The sequence below is a fragment of the Elaeis guineensis genome, chromosome 4 (genome assembly GCF_000442705.2).
Source record: "Elaeis guineensis isolate ETL-2024a chromosome 4, EG11, whole genome shotgun sequence".
Classification (NCBI taxonomy): Eukaryota; Viridiplantae; Streptophyta; class Magnoliopsida; order Arecales; family Arecaceae; genus Elaeis; species Elaeis guineensis.
In genome coordinates this window covers 1,655,383-1,681,039 of record NC_025996.2, presented here as the reverse complement: position 1 = coordinate 1,681,039, position 25,657 = coordinate 1,655,383, and the positions used below count along the sequence as shown (strand labels likewise).

At 37.9% G+C, this 25,657-nt stretch overlaps 1 protein-coding gene and 1 pseudogene across 1 annotated transcript; one reads left to right on the top strand and one right to left on the bottom strand.

Annotated features, from left to right (window-relative positions):
* Positions 1 to 5,084: 5,084 nt before the first annotated feature.
* Positions 5,085 to 7,688, bottom strand: LOC140856981 (uncharacterized). The gene is made up of 2 exons (XM_073255183.1): positions 7,582 to 7,688; positions 5,085 to 6,726 (listed from the first exon to the last, which is right to left on the bottom strand). Exon 2 carries the CDS (start codon positions 6,663 to 6,665, stop codon positions 5,085 to 5,087), a length of 1,581 nt encoding a protein of 526 aa, XP_073111284.1. The 5' UTR covers positions 6,666 to 6,726; positions 7,582 to 7,688.
* Positions 7,689 to 9,418: 1,730 nt separating this feature from the next.
* Positions 9,419 to 18,815, top strand: LOC140857047 (adenosine kinase 2-like; annotated as a pseudogene).
* The last annotated feature ends 6,842 nt before the right edge of the window (positions 18,816 to 25,657 follow it).

Below are 25,657 nucleotides of genomic sequence, written 5' to 3'. Positions count from 1 at the left end.
TATTACTCTTACAATACATTAATTCTTATTCTTCGTGTCCATATGATTGTTCATTCTGCATCTCCTCATATTCTATTAGTGCAATTCTCCAACTTATGCAATGTCCCATTTATAGATTTTTTTTTTTTACTTTATACTATAAAAATCAATATTTCATCCCTGAAGAAATATTATGAGCATAAACATTCTGCAGCACTTAAGTATTTAAAGTGTTTACTATTTGTGAAAAAAAATTACTAAGTTGGACTTGCATGTCGCAATCACATAATGCTACATCTTTATTCCTGAGATTAGTTCTTCCAAAAAACTTTGTCTCTCTCTGATTGAACACAGTAGGCCCAACTTAGAAAATTATTATTCTCAAGGTCATCAATTTAGCCACTTTTTCATTTTCAAACCCGTTAAACCTAAAATACCTAAAACTCTTCAAGCAAACCTTTGAACAAAAAACTTGGAGCGCCTACCTACAAAGTATAACAAAGTTTGTCCATGAGAATACACGTGTAATTTAATTAAAAAAACAAAACAAAACTTTAGACTTTGATCGTGCAATATATATCTAGCTTCCACATTCAATCCTACCGACGAAGGTAAATTGTGTATTTAACTGCAAATGGAGCTTTATTATTTTCTCATGTTACTTATAAAATCATGAATTCAATCATTTTGGATAAAGTAAATTGTTTCCTAATATGAAATATTCGATAAATAGGATGTTGAGTTCATAGGAAAAAATAACAATGCATATAAATGATGGACAGCATTTAAATAGCATAATGAAGGGAATACATGCTATTTCATATGATTTTCTATGATACCACGCCCATATACTGAGTACTCATCAATGACAACCTAGCCGGCATGGTATCAAGGCAAGTTACACTAGTTAGGAACTTGGGATGCAAACGTGGGATGAAGGTTTCCTGCTAACAAACAACAATCGCTCGTTCCAACTATGGTTCTAGACGTTGGAAGGATTTGACAAGCCTTCATCTCAAACCAAATATGAAAGAGAATATAGTTTTTTTTTTTTTTTTCAAACATTTAATATGCTCAATAATAAACAAGCAAGCTTACATAAAATGTAAAGTTTTAAGTAAAGATGAAACTAAGTTGTGGTACCTACTACTAAATCCACAGTACTATAGCACTTCATCGATGCTCAATATCCACCAAGATGTTTAAAAGTCACTCAAAGCTTCTTGGAATCAACAAACTGGCCATTGAATGATCAGCAAACTCTACCAAGTTTGCTTTGGAATCCACCAAAGCATAAAAAACCCACCATGCAGAAAAAGAAACACTAAAAAATGCATTCAAGATTAGAATTATTTCATTGATGTCTGATTTGAGTAATATAATAGGGATATTTATGGCATTCAAGGGCCCCTTACATCAGTGGACTTCAATCCATGCTATTAAAGGACTTTGTTGATGTTCAAAAACCCACTAAGGTCTTTAAAAGTGGCTCACAACTCCTTGGAATCTATAAACCGGCCATTGAACAAGCACTGGCCTCCACCAAGATTCTTTAAAATCCACTAAAGCATGCAAAGTCTGCTATGTAGAGAAAGAAAAGTGCACTCAACAGAAGAACACTTTCATTTATGTGTGACTTGAGTAATATAAGAGTGATGTTCATCATTATCAAGGGCCCCTACATCAATAGGACTCGTGGACCTCTATTTACTTTCCAAACTTCAAAATACTATAAAAGAACACCCTAATTCATCTCAAACTAAGCAAAATGATCATTATAGTAGTTTGGGTATCTTGACAATGGATTTTGGATTATAAAATGCTTCACAACTATCCTAAACCTAAAAGGACTCAAAAATGGCTTTTGGCCTTTGATATTCCATGGTAAGTTTTTGTTATCTTATACAAGGAATGTAGAACATGCACCATTAGAAACAAGTGGGCTGAAAATGTTGCAATATTTCAATCATAACTCCTCCCTCTGCTCCACTCAAAGTGAGGTGATTTAAGAACCATCAAAAAACTAACTTGATGCACTAGGCAATGAAAAGAAAAGATGGTTTAAGGATGAATACTAACTATCAAGGTGCCACAACCGATAACGAGAATTATATCAATACATTACCGATTTAGTATGGTGCAATACGCACCCCATGTTGAGATAGGCTTTTAATATGTTTTCTCACTCGCAGCCACGATACCTACCAACATTAGATGGTACGGGGTGGTTCTGCTCAATTTAGAATGATACGGACTGGTTCAACTCAGACTCTAAATTGAACCTCGGCACCCTATTGTTATCTTATTGGTATGATATGGTACAATTGACATAGGATGGTACGAGTTGGTACGGTAGACCTTGCCGACTATGCTATCTTTAGTAAAGACCTTTTTCGGAACTAATGTGCATCGTACTGATCTTTAGAGGATAACATGATCAATGATGCACCACCCTAACACAATATGAAGTTAAGCTCATAGACACCTGAGTTAGATGTCTAACATATGATAATCTAGAATTCGGCATCATGTGGGCTTGGGCCCCTTATGGCACTTGAGTTTCATCCGAAGGGTTAGTGAACCTAGTGTTCACTGATCAATCCATGGGGCCCCTTATGTCCTTAAGTTGCATTGTCCGTCATGCATGCTTCCTATTAATGGAGAGTGATTGAGCTTGCACATTGGCAAAGTGAACCATTCCATGATGACACATGCTTTTATGCCAATTGATAGGAAGGACCATAGGGTATTGGATACATTCATGATGTGTTTCGGGTTCATCAGCTTTGTAAAGTGAAACAAGCAGTTCTAAATGTTCTGCATGGAAAATTCAAACAATAATATAAGCTGAATAATAAGATGCACCATCTTGATGCTAGATCCTATATCAATGCCATCTTATTACCATATCGGCATGCCCAATAGGGGGGCTAGTTTGGTGTACTGACACTCGGTACGTCTCCTATACCGTATATTAGTTCGGTACTAGTATAGTATAGTATGGTCGGTACACACCGGTACCGACCAGTACAGCAAACCATATTAAATACCATACTAAATATTACTTGATGAAGTTAAGAGGAACTTGATACAAAAGTAAATATTTTAAACCTTAAAATGATCGATACTATATTTTCCCCTAATAAGGTGAATGAATAACAAAGACATGCCTCCTTACATGAAAGGAAAACTAATGTTATGGCTTGTTAAGGAATTTTATACTTCTTTAAACTGACTTTGCTTTTAGACACTTCAGCTTGAACAGAAGAAAAGCAATAGATGTAGTAATGTACTGACCCACTACAAGAATTAGCATGTCCTAAAACCATAAGAGTTGGATTCCTTCCAATATAAAAGCATTTACTAAGAATATTTGTAGGTACAATCAAGGGATCTAGCACTCCAATTTACGGAACTCCATTTTCCAAACTTAAGGAGTAGTGAAGTAATGACATATTACAGGACTTCTAGCCTTTTGAAAGACCATGGAGAGTTGGGATCTCTCCCCTTTACTAGGGATATCTGTTGGGGAATAAAAGGATTTAGTCTTCCAATTTATTAGCATTGTTCAGAAAACTTGAGGAGTGAATTAAATGGGCTGTCAAGAGGCCAAAAGTATTCTTTATGGCAGCAATAGCCAGAAAAATAAAATCAAGTAAGTGAACTTTCACAGGTAACATGTGAAATAATGTGCGGCAAACGTATATGATATAGTATCTCTAATTCATCAAATTTAACGTAGATCAACCATTGAGGGTTTGCCCAATAGATAACAGAAGCATGATGTAGTGGCTCTTTCTAAGAAAGTCCAAATAAAATGTGGTTAAGTGAAAGAATGGCAGCAATAGACAACTAAAAATTAATCTTGATGTGCTTCATCCACTCAAAAAAACTAACTTTCAATAATCTTCATCACATTATATTACCCCGCATGGTTTTTGAGTATTGACCCATGATGATCAGCATGTACCCCAATCGATGCTCGTGAATGTCAACTAACCACTAGACTCTAAAATCTTAACTATCAAGGAAGGTGTCAACAATGTATATCAGATCTCAACAACCCCGCCCCCCCTCCACACCACCAAATCTCAACCAAAAAAAAAAAAAAACAGCAAAGAAAAGAAGTGCAGCACAGATCATGCATGTGAGATCATGAAGAAGTCCAGAATGACTCAAGATAAGGACAATTCAAAAGCAACTCAACCAGGAACAAGTCAAGGAAAGAAAAAAGTCAAGATAATAAATGGGTACAATTGCCTTTGATGGGGACTTAAATCCATGAACTTTGGGTTTGATACCATGCTAACTAACCACTAGAACCCAAAAGCTTGGGCTGTTAAGAAAGGGATCGACAATGTATATTAGGCCTTAATAGTGTCTGGACAGAAACCACCAAGGCCAATGGGATGAAAACCAATATCCAGGTACTTTAAAGCCAAAGAGAGCTTAACCATACCCTTGTAGATTAGTTAATTCACAGCAATCAGCAGATCAAGACTACAGATTAGTTTGATGTCATGTTTAGTACCTGTGAACAGCTCAGAATCACAGTGCAGCTAGTACCCTTTTTATTGAGAGGAGCAGTTCATACAAAAAGTTGGATATTCATGGTCAGGCATACCAGCATTACATACTTGTCCCATACTTATTGTTGGACACGAAAGCCTGGAGTTTCAGATTCAAAACACCAGCAATTCAGGTGAACTTTCAAGAGAAACTAGTAAAACTGATGAATCAACAATGTCTTCAAAAGCTTATGAATAGTAAATTCAACTTCAGTTTCATATAGTTTGAGTTTTACAGTAGATTATTCTTTATATACATATTTTTCTTGGGTTTGGTTTCATGAACGTAACCTTGATGAAAATTTCAGGCTGCACCATGACTGCTTTATCCTTTTAAAATACATGGCAGCTTCAAGTCGGATGATAAAGGATGAAAATAAAATATTTAAGGTAGCCTAGGTCCCTTATATATGCACTAATTGCAAAAGTAATTTCATTTCTAAACACCTAAATTATACTTTTGCTTGTAGATCAGTTTCATTTTCTAAATGAAAGGCCAATTTATAATTGGCTCAAGCTGCTTCCTTCAACTTGCCATCAGCTGTAAGAAAGGTCATCAATTACAAACAGTCCCAACGCCGACAATATCAAATAATTAAAAGAAACTAAGTAGGCATATGTAAACAAGATTTGATAAAAAAAAGTTGGACAGACAACCTGATCACACAATACAGATCTGGCACCTTCAGAACTTTTCATTGTTTTCAATGCATGGGCAAAAGAAGGAATCTCTATCTGATCTTGCTTGGTAGGATCTGTCAAGCAAACAAAATTAGAACCTGTCCCTCCATGTTGCTTGCTGGCAACAGTTGCAGCAATTCCTGGATCAGTCTCTCCTTCATCAAACTTATTACACACTGCATTCATTTTATGTGAAGCTTGATATTTGGTTTCTAGAGGTATATTCTCTGCTCTGCCATGCTGGTTTAGTGGTGAAATATTAGGAGATGGTCTACTCAGTTCAGAAGATTCCAAAATATTTGTGCAACTGGGCACAGAATCAGTAGGTCTATCAATCATTTCAGCAGATTCTACTGGCCTAGTTATCGGATCTGAAGAAGAACCAGCCACTGCTTTATTATTCCCTGAACAATCATGAGCTCCATAATGTTCATTCAACTTGAATTTCTCCAGCTTGAATCCAGTATTTGACAGTGGAATCTCATAAAAGGATTCTTCAAGAATACCAGCTTTAGCTTCTTCCAACCAGCAATCCCTCATCCACTTCTCCTTATTCCTAGCCTCAATATGCATAACCATAAGTTTCTTACGTTGCCCCCTCATATGCTTGTCAAATTCATCCATTCTTTTTGAAAATTCTTCATTTAGTAATTTTATTCTATAGTCTTGAACTGAAGGGACAACATGCATTGCATGAATCAGATCCAAATCCAAAATTTTCATTTTAGCCAATTCCATCTGTTGTTCACCTTTCAAGGTTTTGAACTCTCGAAGTTCTTTATTTTGCTTTAAGAGGAGTGTTCTTAACCTTCTTGAATAAAGTTCATTAATCATGTCAACCTGTTTCTCCAAGAACTCATCTTTCAATGACCTAATTTGTGGGTGAAACTTTGCAGACAGAGGTTCAAGAACAGGAGTCTCATCCTGCTCCAACAAATTTGGTTGTCGAGAGGATATATGACCAACAGGACTCTCTCTGATCTCAATTTTCTCCAGTTCATCATATAACAGTGTTAAATCTGGACTAGTTTCGTGCAAGAAGTCTTCAGTATCATCATTTCTAGACACAGATGACTGGCCCACTCTGACACCAGCTTCTCCTGTTTCTTGATTGTCAGATGATGAAACTTCTAAACTAGCTTCATGGTGTTCAAAAGCATTCTGTCCTGCCTCAGATGTCAGACCCTCCCTGATCTCACCTTCTTCCAGCTCTTCATCAACATACCACATTTTTGTCCTGCCTGGCGTCAATAGTTCATCCTCTCTGATTTCACCTTCTTCCAGTTCTTCCTCATCAAATAACACTGCTTTTGAACTTGCTTCACTTAGGGGGGCTTTATAAACATCCCTTTCCGGAAAAGATGGCTGAGCTTCTCCAATATCCAATTTCTCCATTTTGTGATGTTTAGATGATCGTCCTCCCTGAGATTCCTCCATGCCTCGGACCTTTCATCTCCCCTATTTTTATCACTTAATCGCAGACAAAGCCCAACGAAATCTAGGTAAAATTCAAAGAAACACATATAACTAAAAAGGGCATTCATGAATGTACAGAAAAACTAAAAGAAAATAGATAGAAAATATTCCATACAACCATATACTAGTGCATGCGAACACAAGCATGAGCAAGGAAGCAACAACAATAACAGTAAAATCAATAAATAAAACACTTAATAATTGATGTGAATCCCACGAAAAAACTAGATTCAGTTTTTATGAGTAATTCATCAATTAATCAAATCATTTGGGGGAGGAAGGGCATCTAATCACTGACAAGAAAGAAATTTCTGAGAAGTTTTGAAGTTCCACAAAACTTGCACCCGCTACATAGGACCAAACTCTACAGAAGCAAGAAGGACGATCTAAACTTCTCAGAAACATCAAAAACGTTGCATTTGGTGGACACGAATCACTCGAAGAAGAACTACGCATTATAGCAGTACACATCACAAAAAACAAGTCTTGCCGTTCTAGTTCTCCACCAAGAGAATCCCAGAGTTCGACATAACAACACCAAACCAAAGAAATCCCCGAAAAACTGAACAAAAAACCAAATGAAAGTAAGACAAATCAGTAAAACGTTAGAATCAAGAAGCAGGAGCAGTCACCTACAAAGCTGCAACCAGAATTTTTCTCAAAGAGTACCCAAAATTCGCATACTCTCGAGTTTTAGAGAAACCCTAGATCGAAAAATAACTCAAAATATCACTACGGTAGAGATGTCGGTGCATAAAGAACACCACGAGAGCACAGAAGACTGAATGAATGAAGGAAAAATTAGGAGAAAAAAAACATAAAATGATCGCGTAAAACAGAGACATTGAATCAAATCGGTATGAAAAGGGGTTCTTACCATGGAATGACGAGTTGTTGAGACTTTGGACAAGCCGATGATGGTCAGAGAGAGAGGAGAGGGAGGGGAAAGCAGAGTAATTCGAAGGGGCAGCCGGGAGAAGTGTGAAGAGACGTACAAATTTGAGAACTGGGAGCAGACCGAAGTTACAAAAATACCCTTGGTTTTGCCGAAGCAGCTAATGCGGCATAGGCAGTGGTTGAATCTTTCACGCGAAAGAATGATGCACCATCTTCTTGCACGTATCTACCGTCGGATTCCGCGATGGTTACTTTGCGATTTGTACACAGATGACTTGTGAGTTCAGATTGTTTTGAGAGATGTGCGTAGTGTCACCCAACGGTTGATGTCGTGAAAGAAGATCAATCATTGTTCTCGCAAAATATACCACCCGAACCCATGCGGCATATCTTTTCGGACGTGCGCGCGTCGGGAACCTGGGGATACGAGGCACGTCTGAATTGTGAGATTACCAACATAACGTCGACTCATGACGGGTAATCTTTTAATGACGTAACGACAAAGTTTAAAAAGGCATGCACAAACGTTCGAAAACACATTTCCCCATCCGGCATAAAGGGCATATAAAGCTTGTGCATCGCTTTGGGACAGCGGTATCTTGCATGATTAAATACTACCATGATTAACTAGTATAAGCACGCTTTGACCATATTAATTATTAAAATTTAATAAAATAATGATAATTAATGATCTACAATATGCTACTTATCTATCTTATTTCAAAAATAAATATTTAGGTGCAATATACAAAGATTAGCATCACAATGTGCTATCCCAATAAAATCTAAACCTCATCATTTTTTTTGAATGGGAAGATCTAATGTAGGTTGGAGTTCTTGAGAGGACAAAAAGATATTTCCATAAGGTCCAAATATGATACCAAAACTTAATTAGTGTGCCTATCATGATGCTAGGAGATTGGTTTATTCCATAAAATTGATGTAGTTCATCGAGATTGATCGTAGAATTAATCAATTTTTTATTGTATGGCAGGCCAACTATAGATCAAAAAATAAAATCAATATTAGAATTGATCCTTATAGCATGCTTTTGGATTTTTTTCATGCATATACTTAAAAAAAAAATGCAAGAGCTAGGGAGAAAGGTAATTTGAGAGAGAAAGTGAAAGAGAGAGAGAGAGATGGATTTTTCAGATTTTTTTATGAAAAAAAATATCATATTTATGAAACCACGTCTATTTAGTATGCATATTCTATTACATTGTACCATTGGAGTCTCACATGTTTAATTCTAGGAGTTTCCATTATATATGGTTCAACTTACAACATCACCAATTATCTCTTTCTCTAATTTAATACTTTAGCTAACTCATGACATGGACAAACATTTAATATATACATCATTATGCAATAATATATGCACCATTGTGTGGGGGAGCAAAGGGTTTTAGTCCTATATTACGATTTTTTTTTTTTTCTTCTTTTGCATTTTTATGGTTTGCCTTCACGCTGTGTGTCCTTCATTGGATAAAAAGCTCATTCAAATTTAAAGATAGTCTCTCTCCTATTCTCCTATCATTTCTATACTAACAATCACATCATACATTATGCCTTTCTAAACTTTACCCTAGGTTGATTCATTCAAATCGCCGATAAATTGAACTATTTTCCTAAACATGCATTTGCCTGCACCCCTTTTAATAGTATTTATTGCATTTCAATGGTTCATTTTTCCATACTACTTAAAAGAATACTGACTCATCCACCGGCAGCTTAAGCTTAAACCTGACTCGTCCCATCGTTGGTCCGCCACACCTGAGTCGAAACCAAAGCACTCACCCACGGACCCACTCCGGCTCAGTCACATGGTAGGTGAAAGGGAGCCCTCCTCCTTGGCTCCCATAAATACCCCAGCATTTCTCGCTCTCGGCGTCTCAGATCTCCCGTTGCTTCTCCTCGAGCCCGCCCGCCCGCCCGCCCTTCGCTCTTGTGCTCTCTGGAATGGCTTACGAAGGCATTCTTCTGGGGATGGGGAATCCCCTTCTTGACATCTCCGCGGTCGTCGACGAGGAATTCCTCGAAAAGTAACCCATTTCTCTCTCGCTGTCTCTCTGATCTGGTGTCCTGACCCTTTCTTGATAGCTCTTTCTGTGGATTTGACTGTTTCTTGTGGTTTCTGGTTCTTTGATCTATTTCCTGTTTACATATTTCGGTATGCATCGATATCTTAAATCTTAACTTGTCTACTGGAGAATCTTATAGATCTCGTGTTCTGATCAGTTCTTGGTAGCGTACTTCATGGATTTGAGTCTTTCTTGAAATTTCTGATTTCTTTCTGATTTATGGCGCCGTGTTTCGAGATCGCAAAGCTTAGCTTGCCGGCCAGTGTGTGACCGTGAGATATCGTACTGTGGTTTGTTATACGTAGGTCATTCCATTGACTTGATTGTTTTTTGTAATCTTTGGCCCTTTGATCTGTGTTTTGATCACGGACTGCAACAGGAGTGCGTCAAGATTTTAGATCATAGCTTGCTGGAGAATTGGTGAACCATGGATCTCGTTCTGTGATCTTTGGCTGGTGGTTTTGTGTCGCAGGATGAGTTAGAAATTCTAGGTTTCTTGATCTGTTTCAGTTAAGAGGAGTGCTTGCTCTCTGCATCTGATCTCATAGAGCTAAAGGTCGGAGCATATAATCTTTCTTGTAGTGTTAGATACGTGAATGGGTGATGCGTTTCATGGATTTGAAGCTCTCGTGGCACAGTACCGAGTTGATGTGATTCTTTTCTATTTTAAGCATTTTCTTTATCATCTTTTGATGCTTCTCTCTAGCTTTGGCTTTTTCTGCTGATGCATGTGTTTCTAGTAGTAATAACACTCGCTGTTTCTTTCTTTGGTTTGTCCCTTATACCTGGGAATAAGGAGACCTTGATCATATACCTAACTTTTGTGGTGAACATGTTGTTCTTTTATGTTTATCAATTTATCTGATATATATATATCAGTTATTTGAGCTTGTGCATTAGGCAGACAATGACATTTCTGGTTTCCGAACTAATCTGGGGTAAATTAGGTAGTTAATTCTTAGTATCGATTCCTTTTGGCTCCAAATATTGTGGATAAAGTATGATGATCATTATTCTATAAATATTTCATATGCTCTGTCATGTTAAGACATAGAATATCTTATGTTCACAAAAGTTTAAAGTCATTTACATGCCTGCTACTAAATTCTAGAACTGCGATTGAATAACTTGATTCTACTGGATATTTAATGAATCATGATGGATAGTTTTTTAGTTTTTCTCTCCCCTAATAATCTTACATGAATTTTGTTGTTCTATTGGTGCCTTGATGTGGACTGTTTTATTGTATATTTCTTTTCTGTTACTATTGCTTTTTTGATGTTCTCAGAGCTGGTTATAATATTTTTTGCTGCTGTTGTTGTTATAATGTGTAAAGAAAAAAATTCTGTTTTATGTTACGTTTGCACGAACAGCATAGTCCTTCTATTTCATTTGTTATCTTGATCCTTTATAGATCTAAGCCACTTCATGCTATGTTATATGCCATAATGAACCACAATAGGTCACCCCTTTATGAGTCAGGGTTGTGTTTTTTATGATCAAGTGATGTTGTTAATTCATTTTTTTCCCTTTGCATATTTTATTTTCAAATACCTATAATCTGAGTATGTTGAACACAGTTACAGTTCCTTGAGCTCTTTTTTTCAAGAGTTTAGAGCTCCTGATTTCTAGGTTATGCATTTTCCTTGAACCTATTCATGAGTTTCATTAAATTTCTAAGAACTTGATTCTTGAAATTGCTTTGCATTTGTTGGCACTTACTGTTTTTTCGGTTATTAATTTTCTATTATTACTATTAGGATTTCTTTTTAAAAAATTTTCTTCCCTGCATATTGTGTACTTTTCAAATCGATAATTTATGAAGCTAGCAACTAGCTATATCCTTTTCCTGGGACAATAATTATATAGAATTGTTTTACATAAATTAGCCAATCATATGGATGTGTCAGAGCATTATGACTTTCATGATTATGATAACTTGCATTTCTGATTCCATTCCAGATATGATTATGACTTTCATGATTATGACCGCGTGCATTTCTGATTCCATTCCAGATATGATGTCAAGTTGAACAATGCAATTCTTGCGGAGGAGAAGCATTTGCCTATGTAAGTTTTCGATCACCAAGTCAAAATGACATGACATTTTTGCATAGGTCCTATGATAACCATAGATGAATATTTGATAGTCTTGGCTCTGTTTATATTATTATAAATCTTTTCTAACATTCTTTTCAATAATGACATGAATTTTATTCCTGTTATGGACTTAAAAAATGACTATACAGGAGATTTTGAATCGCATCTTAAAAAAAAAAAAAAAAAGAAACAGAACAAAACTGTACACTATTGTGACCCATTCTCTGTTAACTTGTATATCATTGCCCCAGGTATGATGAATTAGCTACAAAGTACAATGTTGAATACATAGCTGGAGGTAATCCTCTGGCTTTGCTGGTGTTTCATTCTGTGCCTCTTTTTTTTTTTTTTTTTTAAATTTATTCATTTGTTTGTTTTTTTGGGGGGCAGGGGAGTTTGGTTTAATGTCTAGAACTGTATTCTAAACTTTAGTTCCGCTCTTTATTTATCTACCCAGGGGCCACCCAGAATTCGATCAGGGTTGCTCAGGTAAGCTTTTCAATGAACTTGCTAATATCTAATATTGAAGGGTTATCATTGAATTAATCCATACTTTTGCAGTGGATGCTTCAAACTCCCGGTGCAACTAGTTATATTGGTTGCATTGGAAAGGACAAGTTTGGAGAGGAAATGAAGAAAAAGGCAAAAGATTCAGGTGTTAATGTAAGTTATTCTTTCTCCTCCTCCTCCTTCTTCTTCACCCCTATTCCTCTCCATTTATGTGCTTCACCTCTTTTTTGCCACTGCATCATGCTTAAATAAAATTTTTCCATAACTACTGAACAGGGTCACTATTATGAAAATGAGACTACTCCAACTGGCACGTGTGCTGTTTGTGTTGTTGGTGGTGAAAGGTAAGTTTTTGATCAGATTATCTATGTTCCAAGGTTGACAGATATCTTTTGCATGACATAGATATGTATCTTCTTGTCATGTACCTAGCAGATCTATGGTTCATGTCTACAATCATTAAATTTTTGTCTTCATGAACTGAACCAACAACCATCGCCTCTATCTTTGTGCCTGGTGACGATCTTGCTGGTCATCACCTTCTCTTAAAATGTGTACTAAAATCACTTTAATAGTTGGTTAAAACGGTCTATCCTAGGTCAGCTCACAGAATTGATGAGCCTCCAGCAGATGACCACCCTAATTAAGCCTGGTTATTATATTTGTTTCTGATACATATGTCGTTACAATATTTCCAATATATTATTCTCTTAAGATATTGTTTCATTTTCTGTTACAATATAGATTGCATATTTAAGAATGATGCATGTGGTACACCTTGATTTGTTACCAAACAAAACCTTCCAACTGTTTTTTTTTTTTAGATCAGTGAAGAACATGGATTGAGACTAAATGTTAGTCTGCCAGGTATCTTATTCATATGGAAGTTGTTCATGGGGAACACTCTCATTGAATCCATGCTTTATATGATACTGGCTCACTTTCTATGTTATAGTTCAAGGAGCTATATTGTGATGATTAGTTTAATTTCTGAATAATATATTCATTTGTTTGGTTTCTAAAATATGGATATCAGTAGTTGAATGTGCTTGCAGTCTTCAAAATATATAATGACCTTGTTATTTTTATGATAAATAGGTCTCTTGTCGCCAACTTATCTGCAGCAAATTGCTATAAGTCAGAACATTTAAAGAAGCCTGAAAACTGGGCATTAGGTACCTTTTTGCTCCTTGAATCTAGTTTTTAAAAATATTTATCTTACCTATTCATTTCAAGCACATAGCAGTGATATGAATGGATATTGCAACAATTTCTCATCAAACTCGAGGACCTCAAGCCTTTGGATGTTATGGGGAAATTAAGGCAGAAACAGCATAAAAAGGGGACTTTTATTCCTGGATGTTTGGAGGGTCCCCACTTGCAAGCAAATGTGAGATCCTGCTGCTTCTCACAAGAATAAAGCTTCACTGGTGCTAATAGCCCCTGATTTTTTAACTGCTTAATTAGAAAAATGGGCCATTTTGTCGATTGCATTCAAGAGGAGAGTGTCAACTCTTTCTACAATTTCACCTCACTTTGCATCTCACATCTAAATTTAGTTAATCTGAACTAGGTCACAAAGACCTGTTATTAATGGTAACCTATGCCAATTTGAAGCTTTGATAGAAGGAACGAATCATGGAGCATGCTTACCCATGCCTTATGGTGGGAAGCAAGTAAAAAAAAAAAATGGAGGATCTTTATTGCTACTACTACTGTTATTACCATCATCATCATCATCACCACTAGCACAACCTGAAGTTCTGTGCTGGGGAGAACTGCTGCAACCTGAAGTTCTCACTAGCACTTCAGGTTGTAGCACTTCTCCAGAACAGAACTTCATCTTCAGTTTTGTTATCTCGATATTGTACATAGTTTGGGAAAAACATGTTTGCCAAGCTTAGAAGAAACACAACATCATTCATCATTATCTTGGGGGTTGCAGAGATAATCAAAAAAGGAAAAGGAAAATATGCATGATGCTGTGTTTGTTCTAAGCTTGCCAAACATTTTTTTTCCCAAACCATGTACAATATCGAGATAACAAAACTGAAGATGAAGTTCTGTTCTGGAGAAGTGGTACAACCTGAAGTCCTCACTAGCATTCTTTTTATTGCCAATGACAACACCCCACCAATGCTTTTGCTCTTACCACTAACATTGCTGCCAGTTACCAACTTTCCATAACCTTCATCACCATTTGCCACTATATTTGTTGCCATGACTACCATTGCTGCTGGTTTTCTTGTGCTACCATGGCTACTAACTTCCTTGCTGTTGATACCATCATCTCACTACCATGGACTATGATCTTGCTGCAGTCACACCATTATTAGTACCAGTAATGGTCCCGCCATTGTTGGCCTTCCTGTTGTTGCAACTGCTATAGCTACTATTGCAGCTTGTACTAGCATAGCCTTTGCTTTTCGGAGAAGTGTTGATAGCTTCCGTTTCTGCTGCAGTGACCATTGTTGCTGAAACTCTTGTCATCATAACTACCACCATTGCTAGGGCAGTCACTCCAACCCACAAAACCAATACCAGGCCCTGGTCCAACCCAATCCCAACCCAGACCTGACCTCGACCCTGATTCATAGATGAATATGGGTTCAAAGTCAGACTCGCTGAAAATTTCGGGTCCAGCTTAGGTTTAAGGTTTTCAAACCACCCAACTTGGTCCTTACTAATTACCTGGTTTATTTATATACATATAATGATAGTTATAGTTTTATTTATATACCTTTCAGTTTCTAAACTCTTGGCATTATGAAACTTTGTTCCATAACTTAATGGCAAGAAAAAATATAATTACATGCTAGAACATGTTTGGGTGGTTGTACTTGACTTTAAATTAAGTGTATGTTTTCAAATTTTTATCAATAATTATTACACGATTAACTATAAAGTGCTATTTTTTCATGATTTAATTTTGGCAACATGTAATTGGATACTTTATCAATAAACTTCTCAAAATGCAGATAATTTTCGCTTGCTTAATTGTTCAAAATATATTGTTTAGTACTTTATAGGAACCTGTTTAGTAGGGGTCTTAATATGCCTAAACCAACTAGAATACCTAATGGGTTGAGCCAGTTATGAGGTATAATTAGACCTGAAACTCTGATGTGTCTGGGTCAGGTTTTCCTAAAATTGGGAACCCAACCTAATTAGCACCCTTGATGATTGCCATTACTATCTTCACTACGACCACTAGCATAATATAAGCACCATCGCAATTCACCATTAGCAATATAAAAAGGCTTTCTAGTTCTTTTTTCAAATTCTCTTGAAGATTTTCACTTTACCCTTTATCTTGCAACTCTGTTTGACATCATATTCAAAGTAAAATGTTCTCAGATATTTAGGCCCTTTTAATGCTATGAAATGCTACTTATTAAACTGCATTTCTGTAATTGCCTTCTGAGTAGTCTAACAAATAATAGATAGTTCTTCAATCATGTTCAAAGCCTGGTTCCATATTTGAAGAAAGGGCTCATACTTACCTTGATTAATTTCCATTAATTTTTATTAACTGTTCGACCCATTAGTTTAGCTTCTATTAGCTTTCCATTAACTGTATTACTTTTGTTAGTTGACAAGGCAAAATATGTTTACATTGCTGGATTTTTCCTAACGGTGTCTCCGGAGTCCATTCAACTTGTAGCTGAGCATGTTGCAGCAAATAACAAGGTAATTTTCCTTTTTTTATCGTTAAGCTTCTCATGTGTTAACTACATGCATTTACACCCTTTAAGTACCTCACATTATGCTCTATCTTTTCCAGGTATTTATGATGAACCTTTCTGCTACATTTATTTGTGAGTTCTTCCGGGACGTGCAGGAGAAAGCTTTATTGTAAGTAGCTCATTCCATACTGTCAGATGCTAGCAATTGTTTGCGGATCCCTTTGTTGATTGTTGATTTAACATGACATATAGACTTCTTTTCTCATGTGGTGAACTAGAGACATGGTTGTTGTTACAACAGTTGCTTAAAAGATATCTTTACCTGGTTTTTTTTTTTTTTTTTTTGCTTTTTGGATCATTGTTGACAAATGCAAGCTGTTTGGATGGACTGAACTAGCATGGGGCTGGGGTAAAGGAAACCGGCTACTTTCTGATGTGTTCACTGTCTTAATCTTAGGACATTTTTTAAAATGTTAAAAGATTATTCCAAGCTTTGTATTCATTATTCAGGTATGTTGACTATCTCTTTGGGAATGAAACAGAAGCAAAGACCTTCGCAAAAGTTCGTGGTTGGGAGGTAATAATTTTTTCAATTTTTTATACTTTCTTGTGACAGAGACTCATTCTGATAGGGGTTATAAATAATGCTTAGACTGAGAACGTTGAGGAGATTGCTCTGAAGATCTCTGCACTGCCCAAGGCATCTGGGACACACAAGCGAATTACTGTTATCACCCAAGGTTGTGATCCAGTCATTGTTGCTGATGATGGAAAGGTTAGCATTTTGCTTGTTCATTTTGATGTTACTGCACAATTGATGTGTAACCTATTAATTTTGCATGCAATGTGAAAGACAAAAGCACTTGAAGTGAACAGTAAAACAGGGAAGATGGAGAAGTACATATGGGGCTGAAAACGGATCGGATACCACCATATCCGTATCCATATTTGTTTTGTTTGACGAATACAAATACGGATACGGATATTATTCGGATGCAAAATTTCATATCCATAGTTATTTTAAACGGATATGGATACAATTCGGATATTGGAAGTACGGATATAATTACAGGTATTACTTAAATAATTAAACTTTATGACTACAGAATCAAAGATATTACTAAATAAATGATAAATCAAGTTAATAATATGTTTATATGGTTATATATTTTTTTCAAAAATTAAGAAATACTATATAAAATTATATAAGGTTATATGTAGATTTGAATATTTGGATACGAATCGGATAATTGTTTATCCATATCCATATCCATTTTTCTTTGACGGATATGGATATGAATACAGATATTAGTCAGATCATCAAATTTCTATCCATATCCGGATTGATTTGGATATCAAAATGGATCCAAACAGATAATATCCATACCACTTTCACCCCTAAGTACATAACTAATGTTTAAAGCTTGCTGTGCACATGTTGCAGCTGGACTTCTGTCCTGGCTGTTGCTGTCAAGCCTTCTTCCAACTATTTATGACCAGCTTTTCAAATTGTCATTCACATAATGTTCCTATTAAAGTTTACTTCTGGTTTTGTTGCAAACTTTCCAAATCGTCATCTGTAACTACCATCTATGTTGGTTTGGATCTTGTTCTTGGCTGTTCAGCACAAGTTTGGCTGGCTGTCACTACCAGGGCTTCTTGTATACCTCTTGTCATGTTTGTACATATTGGTTGGTGTTCCCCATTATATTGTCCTTGGTATAAAGCATAGCACCACTCTAATATACTTGGTATCATTCTTCTTAGGTTTACCCCCTATCATCTCCGCATTCTTGGATCTACTATATTTAATTGTCGTTCTTGTTTGCTTGGGTTTCCTTGCCCAACACATTAAATCTTGCAATTTTGGACATCTTTGATTTTTGTTTATACTTTCCCCAAGGCATTGAGGCATAACTTGTATATGAGATAAGATTTTGCAATTTATTTGATGGTATGTGTCAGTGAGTCTTGGAATTATTCTGGGGATTACGAATGTGTTCTCATGGCCTTTTCTTTTTTGAGCTCCCGGCAACAGGTGAAAAAGTTTCCTGTGATTGTGTTACCAAAGGAGAAGCTGGTTGATACTAATGGTGCAGGTATTTTCTTCCATCTTGGGTAGCATACCATGGTTGTTATTGAAAAACAATGTATCATGTTCGATACAAGCATGAGCAAAAACATGTCAGACACTATTTTAGCACTCGGGAAAATTCCTAAGCCATCTTTTTTATTTGCATGACATGATTGTTTTATGACAATTTAATATTGCTGGCATTGCTAATGCTGCTTTATCTTTCCCTTTTTACCCTATGGCTATTGTTTTCTGAATCATATTTTTGGGACTGTAGTTTGTTTTCTTATCTTTTACATGTAAAAACTTTGCTAGGTGATGCATTTGTTGGAGGTTTTCTGTCTCAGTTGGTCCAAGAGAAGAGTATAGAAGACTGTGTAAGAGCTGGGTGTTATGCAGCAAATGTTATAATACAAAGGTCGGGCTGCACTTGCCCGGAGAAGCCTGATTTTAATTAGGTCGTTTTTGACTATTCATAGATGAGTGTATGCCAGAGGCAGACCATCCTACTGTTTCCTTTCACGTCCTTATATCATTTTTGGTTTATTTTTGGGAGGCTTCTTGATTGTGTACTGGTTTTCTTATTTGCCATCCCGGCGTGGCAGTGGCAGCATGCTCTAAATTATCAGAGCATCAGATTTTTATAGTCCTGGTGTATTGCCCCAAGGATTAGTAACCATTTCAGTTTTCCAGTAAACATCTTTCTCCATGGATCATTGTACTGTTAAAATAATCATTGAAATCTATATTGGGGCTAGAATCATGGTCTTCGTAGAAATAATCTAGACATTCTATATATGACATTCATTTCTACCAGCTTTTTTCTTTTCTTTTCTCTCCCTTTTTTTTCTCTTGTTTGTAGGATGCTTAGATGGTTTTAGTCATTCAAAGTCTATTGTCTGCTTCAATGGATTAATTTAAGGTAAATTCTATTTTGAGTATTTTGTTCTTTAAATTACGAACTTAAGATATATATATATTAATCAACCTTTAGAGGATGAATGGCTCAAAATGAAACGGAGACAATTTGCTGCAATTTGGTGTACGCATACAGGTAAGCATTATCAAAATTGGTGGATTTTGGACTTATTTGAGCAATGGGGAAAATATAAGGGTTAATATTTCAGCAATTCAAAATGCAGGAGGGCAACTCGGTACAAAATGCAGGGTTTATTTATTTTTAACCCGGTTAGAAGGCTGCTATGACCGTGTGTAGGTTTTTTTTTTTATTTATTTAAATAAATAATAAGACGTGCATTCAGATAATTTTTATATGAATACGGTCAGAAAATAAAAAAATCCTGAAGTTCCCTGGGAACACATCCAATCTCGATCTACAAGATTTGGCCAGTATGTGAGCAGTATTCGACTTTCAAAAAATATCTATAGTGACTAGAGTAGTATATCCTTCTAGCAAAATCGAAGTGTTATGTAGAAGGACATGAGTGGCTATTCTGTTGGTATAGTATTGTCGTTAAAATACTATTGTGGTAGAGTCGTCCGGCAAAATTGATACCCTCCCAAGTTGCATATAGCTCCACCTTATGAACCATGGGCTCCAATAAATAACTCCTCATCGCCACCAGTTTGGAGTTAGGCCTATGAATTACAAAGTTGGCTCCAATATGCTCGTCACCAGCACTTCTATCGAACTCCAGAAAGGCCTTGGTAGGGGTTTGGATAATCTGCAAGTACATCCCAATCAAAGACCAAACATGCCTCATCCTCAGATATTAGAATAGAATATGCTCTAGGATCTCCTCCTCGAAGTTACAGTAAGGGCAAGCAAGTTGAATATCCATACCTCGAGCTTGTAGAAGAAATTTAGTCAGGAGCCGATCCCAAGCCATTTTTTAGAGGAATATACTCACTCTCGGTTGAACCTCAATCTTTTAGATCCATCTGATATTTTTGTGCGTAGTGGGCTTCCTCCTATAGAGCGGGTAGAGATCGGCCGTCACAGCCCTTGGAATGCAGGATTGACCCCAAACCCTGATATCTGGATTGTTATAGATGGGAGTAGCAAGGGACAACACCCTCTCCTTTAGCTCCTCGCTAAATAGATGGGACATCGCTACCCGATCCCACTCCCCGCCATCAGGATGGAGAATATCAGCCACTCTCATGGAATCCAACACCTCGGAGTTGATAAACGTCAACCACCGGCTTAGGGGCAAGTCATCAATCCATCGATCATGCAGAAGGCTTACAGAGCATCCATCTCTGACCACCCAGCACGCATGAGAAAATACATCAGAGGCACGGACACATATCTCCCTCCATAGAAAAGAAGCATTACGACTGGGTTGGATCTCACAGCTGGCAGACCATGGTCCATACCTGATCATCATGATTGTACTCCAAAAGAAATCAGGACTGAGTAGAATCCAGGCCACATGCCTTGCAATTAGGGCCTCTCTCCTTGTAGCTAAGGACTGGATGCCTAAACCATCATCAATGGCTAACAAATCATCTCCCAAGCAAGCAGATGCACACCTCTCAAGCAGAATCCCACAAAAAAAACTCCGAAAAAGCTGCTCCAAGTTTACCACCAAGGATCTGGAAAGTACCACATTCAAAAATAAATAAATAAGAATGGAACTGAGAACAATCTCATCAGGGTGACCCACCCCATCATGGATAAGGCACGGGCTTGCCAACCCTTCAGCCACTCTCGGATCGACCGCTCAACATCTATGCACTCAACCCTCTGTAATCTATGTCTAGTGATCGAAACTGTTAAGTATTGAGGGATCTCACTGTGCTCTCCAATTCCAAGAGTATCCCTAATCATGAGCCACATCTAGATCAGTGTCTTCAGATTGAAGACAACCGCAAATTTAGAGATGTTGACCTTCTGGCCTGATGCAATGTAATACTCCTTCGGGATCCTTCGAAACCCCACTGCATTCCGAGTAGAGGCCCGATCTAACAACAAATAGTCATCTGTGAAAAGTAAATGTGAAATCAGCTGGACATTTAGGACTGGCACATAGAGGGCTAAGACCGACCCCAGGGCCACAACACGGAGAGCTCATGAGAGAGCATTAGTGCAAATAATAAAGAGATAAAAGGACAGGTGACAACCTTACGTCTGCCCAACTATGGAGTGGAAAAAATCCGATGGCGATTTATTGATCAAGATGGCAAAGGAGGGACTTTGCACATAGGCCATGATCCAACTGATCTATCTGGGATGAAAGCCGAAGTCCGCCAGGGTCCTCTCCAGAAAGCTCCAACTCACATAATCATAGGCCCACTCCATATCGAGCTTGATCACTATGAGACTGCGTGATAGCTCGTCGAAGGTCATGCATAAACTTCTAGGCAATTAGTATATTGTTAGATATACTATGCCTGGTAACAAACGTCCCTTGCTCAGGATAGATCATATGAGAGAGAATGGGCTTCATCCTGCACACTATCAATTTAGCATAGCTCTTATAAAGAGTAGTGCACAAGCTGATCGATCTATAATGGCCAGGCTTCGATGCATCCTGCCTCTTTGGGATTAGGGCAATAAAGATTTGCTTCCACATTCCAGGCATATGTCTAATGGTAAAGAACTCTTGCACAGCCACAACCACGTCAGACTGTATGAGAGGCCAGTGTCTTCTGTAGAAGAGGGGAGGAAAACTATTAGGATTCTGAGCTTTGTCCTCAACTATCGTTCCAAGGGCTCTTCGCACCTCATCCTTAGACATAGCCTCCACCAGACCCTTATTCTCCTCCTCCGTGACAGCGTCGCTAAGAAGGGGTGGAGCGGTCCAATCCCCTCCCAGTGGTATCAGCCATCGAGATTTAAAAAATTGGATAACCTCCTATCTAATCTCCTCATTAGCCATCAACGTCTGCCCTACAGCACACTTGATCACCATGATCCGATTTTGATGTCGCTGGATGATGGTAGACTAATGAAAAAATCTCATATTCTGATGTTCCTCTCTAATCCATTAGACTTTGGATTTTTGTCTCCAAAAAGTCTCCTGCTGCTGGAAGAGAGAATGATGAATGGACAATAAACTCTGGAGGTCAGTCAACTCCACCTCTGCAAGCCCACCCTCACGGTCCTCCTGCTTCTGAAGTTTCGAGATAAAGGCCTCGACGGTCTCAAGCCTCCTAAAGATGTCGCCCACCTTAGTCCTATTCCATCTTAGCAGGTGCCGTCTCGTCAACTCCAATCTCTTGCTCATCCGATACCTAACATCATCATGGACTGGCAATCTCCAAACCTCCCTAACAATCTCCTGAGACCTGAGGTAAGATAGCTAAAACTTCTCAAACTGAAACTGGCTTAGATGAGAGGAAGAAATGTCAGAGACCAACAACAAAGGGCAATGGTCGGAGGCAATCCTCAGGAGGTGCTGGACAAGGTAGGTAGGATGACACTGGATCTAGTTGGTCGTGGTAAATATCTTGCCAATCCTCTCCCAAACCTTAGCTACATCTAGATGATTATTGCATTAGGCAAACCTCGGACCCACAAAATCAATATTTATTAGGCCAATGGACTAGATAAAGCCTCTAAACTCTCTAGAGCTTACATCCTCCATAAAAAGCCTACCTTCTCTTTTTATCTTCAGAGTTGAGGGTACAATTGAAGTCTCCAGTCACAGCAGCAGAGATCCCTTGATCAATCAAGCTGGCTACCTCTTACCATAATATCATGTTCTCACCATACTCAATATTGGTATAGACATCAGAAAAAAAAGCCAAGTGAAATTATTTATTTTAATAATAATAATAATAATAATTTGTTGAGTATAGCAGTGGAATATATCCATTGAGGCAATCCCAGTCCACCAAACAACAATAATACACCATCTCCTCCGCCACCCCCCACCCACCCCGGCCCCCCATAAACCCTGGAACCCGGCATAAACCCCGCCGGAGTTTCACCATGATCTCCCAACTCCCCACACTTCTTGTTGTTGCCTTACTGATCCCCCATGGCCAGTAAGGCATCTTGAGCCGGCCCGCGGTCTCCTCATGGCCCACACAAGAGCCATTTCCCGACTCCCCCGCTCCGTCCGTTCCACCTATCCCCTTCGGAGCCGCCAAGGAGGAGGCGGTGATAATCGGCGAAGACTCCATCTAGAGAAGGATGTAGATAAGAGAAGGTTCCTTTTTGTGATTGAGTAGCTATAGGACTATTGGAAGGATGTCGAGAAGAAAGAGGATGAAGATGTTAGTGCATCTTTACGAGGGTCTAACAACGAAGCCTGCGTAGAAGATGATAGATGGGTTTATGAAATGGGCTTACATGATGAAGGGGTTGAAAAGAAGCCACTTTTCCTGGTCAATAAATAGATTTGGGAGGATGGGGAGAAGGAAGAAGATGAAGATATGAGTGCATCTTCACGGGGTGTGGTGGCAATTCCTGCACAAGGGATGCGTCATGGATTATTCGAGCATGTTATTTGACAAGAGTGTGGAACAAGAGAGAACTGGAAAGGAAGCTGCTGCTCCCGATACAATCAAGGAAGAAATGGTAGAGGATGAAAAGTCATCATATCTGGCGAGCGTATATGATGAGCTGTAGGTCTACCTCAACAAACTCAATTGATGAGGGCATCGAACATGATTGTGTACCAAGAAACATAGGTTGCCTGTTAGGGAGGTAGAGGAGGTTCATGTTCTTGAAAGCCTTAAGCCTAGCTCATGTGATTTACAAGGTGCAGGTCTACCATTTTCATCGAGAGAAAGCAAGCAGCCTCACATCGAAATCATGGAATTGTTTGTACAATGCTATTTCCCCTACTGGATCGGAGATGCTTTGTTTTCCTAACTGGTACCAGTTACCCTTATGGGGGTTGCTGCAAAGATGAAATCCGATAGTCCGCTCGGGCAATTGCCATCCCTTAGGTATTCTCTCCACAGAAAATATAATGACAAAACGGAGCACATTGGCCGCGAATTCTGTGGCAGTGGAAACATGAAGCTTGATAAGATGTTCCCATCGATGGATATGCTCTCAGATTTTCACGTGGGATACGGTCTTATTAGCACCTTTACCATCGGAGCCCCCAGTCCACCTTTCCACCCCCTATAGGCATCATCGTCACCATCGAAATCGGAACCACGACCCGAATTCACTCGAAATTGAACAAAATCCAAATCTCTTGGCCTATCTCTAAATCCAAGATGACTCGTATCCAAGAAATCACCACCACCAGAGGTAGAACCGAGCAAGGATTGGAGGGAATGGCACGGAATGGAACACCTAAAAAGCTTCTTCCACTCGGTATCACAGAGCTTGAGGTCAAATTTGGGAGGCCAGAGATGGGTTTGGTGGGAAGAGGGAGGATTTCTAAGGGAAGAAGGGATTTATGAAGGATTATTACCATTTTCGTAGCCATTGAGAATAAGACCATCTTCTTGAGATTCATTAAATTTCTCTGATTCTCTGTGATAAGAGAAGACGAGGAAGAAGAGTATGTTAGTAGTGGAAAAGAAGAGATAAGAGAAGACGAGAGGTTGGGAGAAGAGAAGATAAGAAGCGGACGGAGAGAGATAAGGGGGCTCGGCGCTCGCTGCATGGTGACGAGGAGAATGACATTTTCTTAGAACTCTCCAATGAGGGCTGGAAAAGGATGCGATTTCTCAGAACTCTCCAAAACGGCACTCGAAGCGGTGCTCCTTGGAAGAAACAACGCTTTCTGGCATTCAAGGCCGTGAAAGAATGGGACGCTGGTTAAAATGAGCTAGCCAATCTAATTGGGTTATTAAACATATTAAACAGGCCAAGGATCTGAACTCCGAACTTGATCTGGTTGTTAAGTAGTTAAAATGGATCAACTTAGTTACAACCTGAATCTATCTAATCTAAATCTAAATTTGTTTAGTGTAGGTCGAACATGGATCAAATTGATGGCTCGATCACTTTTTGCCATCTTTAACTCTAGCCATATCCAATTTAATAAAAAAAATCAAGTTTAAATCCATCAAAATGAGCAAGTTTCAAACTTAATTAATAATCTGATGCGGGTTTTTTTCCCTAAAATTCAATTCAAAATATGATTTTAGTGGACCAACCAGTTAAAGATTAAGAATTGTCAAAACTGAGAGGATTTGCATCTTAACAGTCCATATATATTGAATATGTGGTAGATTACGATGAGAAAGGAGCATGATGTAAGAGGTGAGTTATTGATCTGGAAAAAAAGTCTCCTGAAACAAATTAAATTCTTATATTTATTTTGATTGAAACATAATGAAAATCTAAGTGTTAGCTAGAATTTTGGAGCTGAAATACTCATATACGGGGGCATGAAGAGTATGCATGAAAAAAAAGATATATAATCCAGATATAAATAAAAGAAAGTAACACAAAATATATGTAACCCATTCTTATATATATATATATATATATATATCATCTATGTAATATTGGATATGTATTCTCATGTTTTCAGGTCTAATGTAGCTAGATTTGAGTTCTACCCTGATAAGAAGATGGAAAACTTAATTTGGATCTATGGCTGATTATTATAAAGTAATCGGATCAAGTTATGGAATATTCAGGTATTATATATGCTGCTCAGTATAGAGGTATCACGGGAATTTGTGTTATAGAGTAATAGTATACATATAGATATGCTT

Bases quoted from the DNA above. Each gene is read 5' to 3' on its own strand.
- LOC140856981 (XM_073255183.1), bottom strand. From the start codon at position 6,665: ATGGAGGAATCTCAGGGAGGACGATCATCTAAACATCACAAAATGGAG.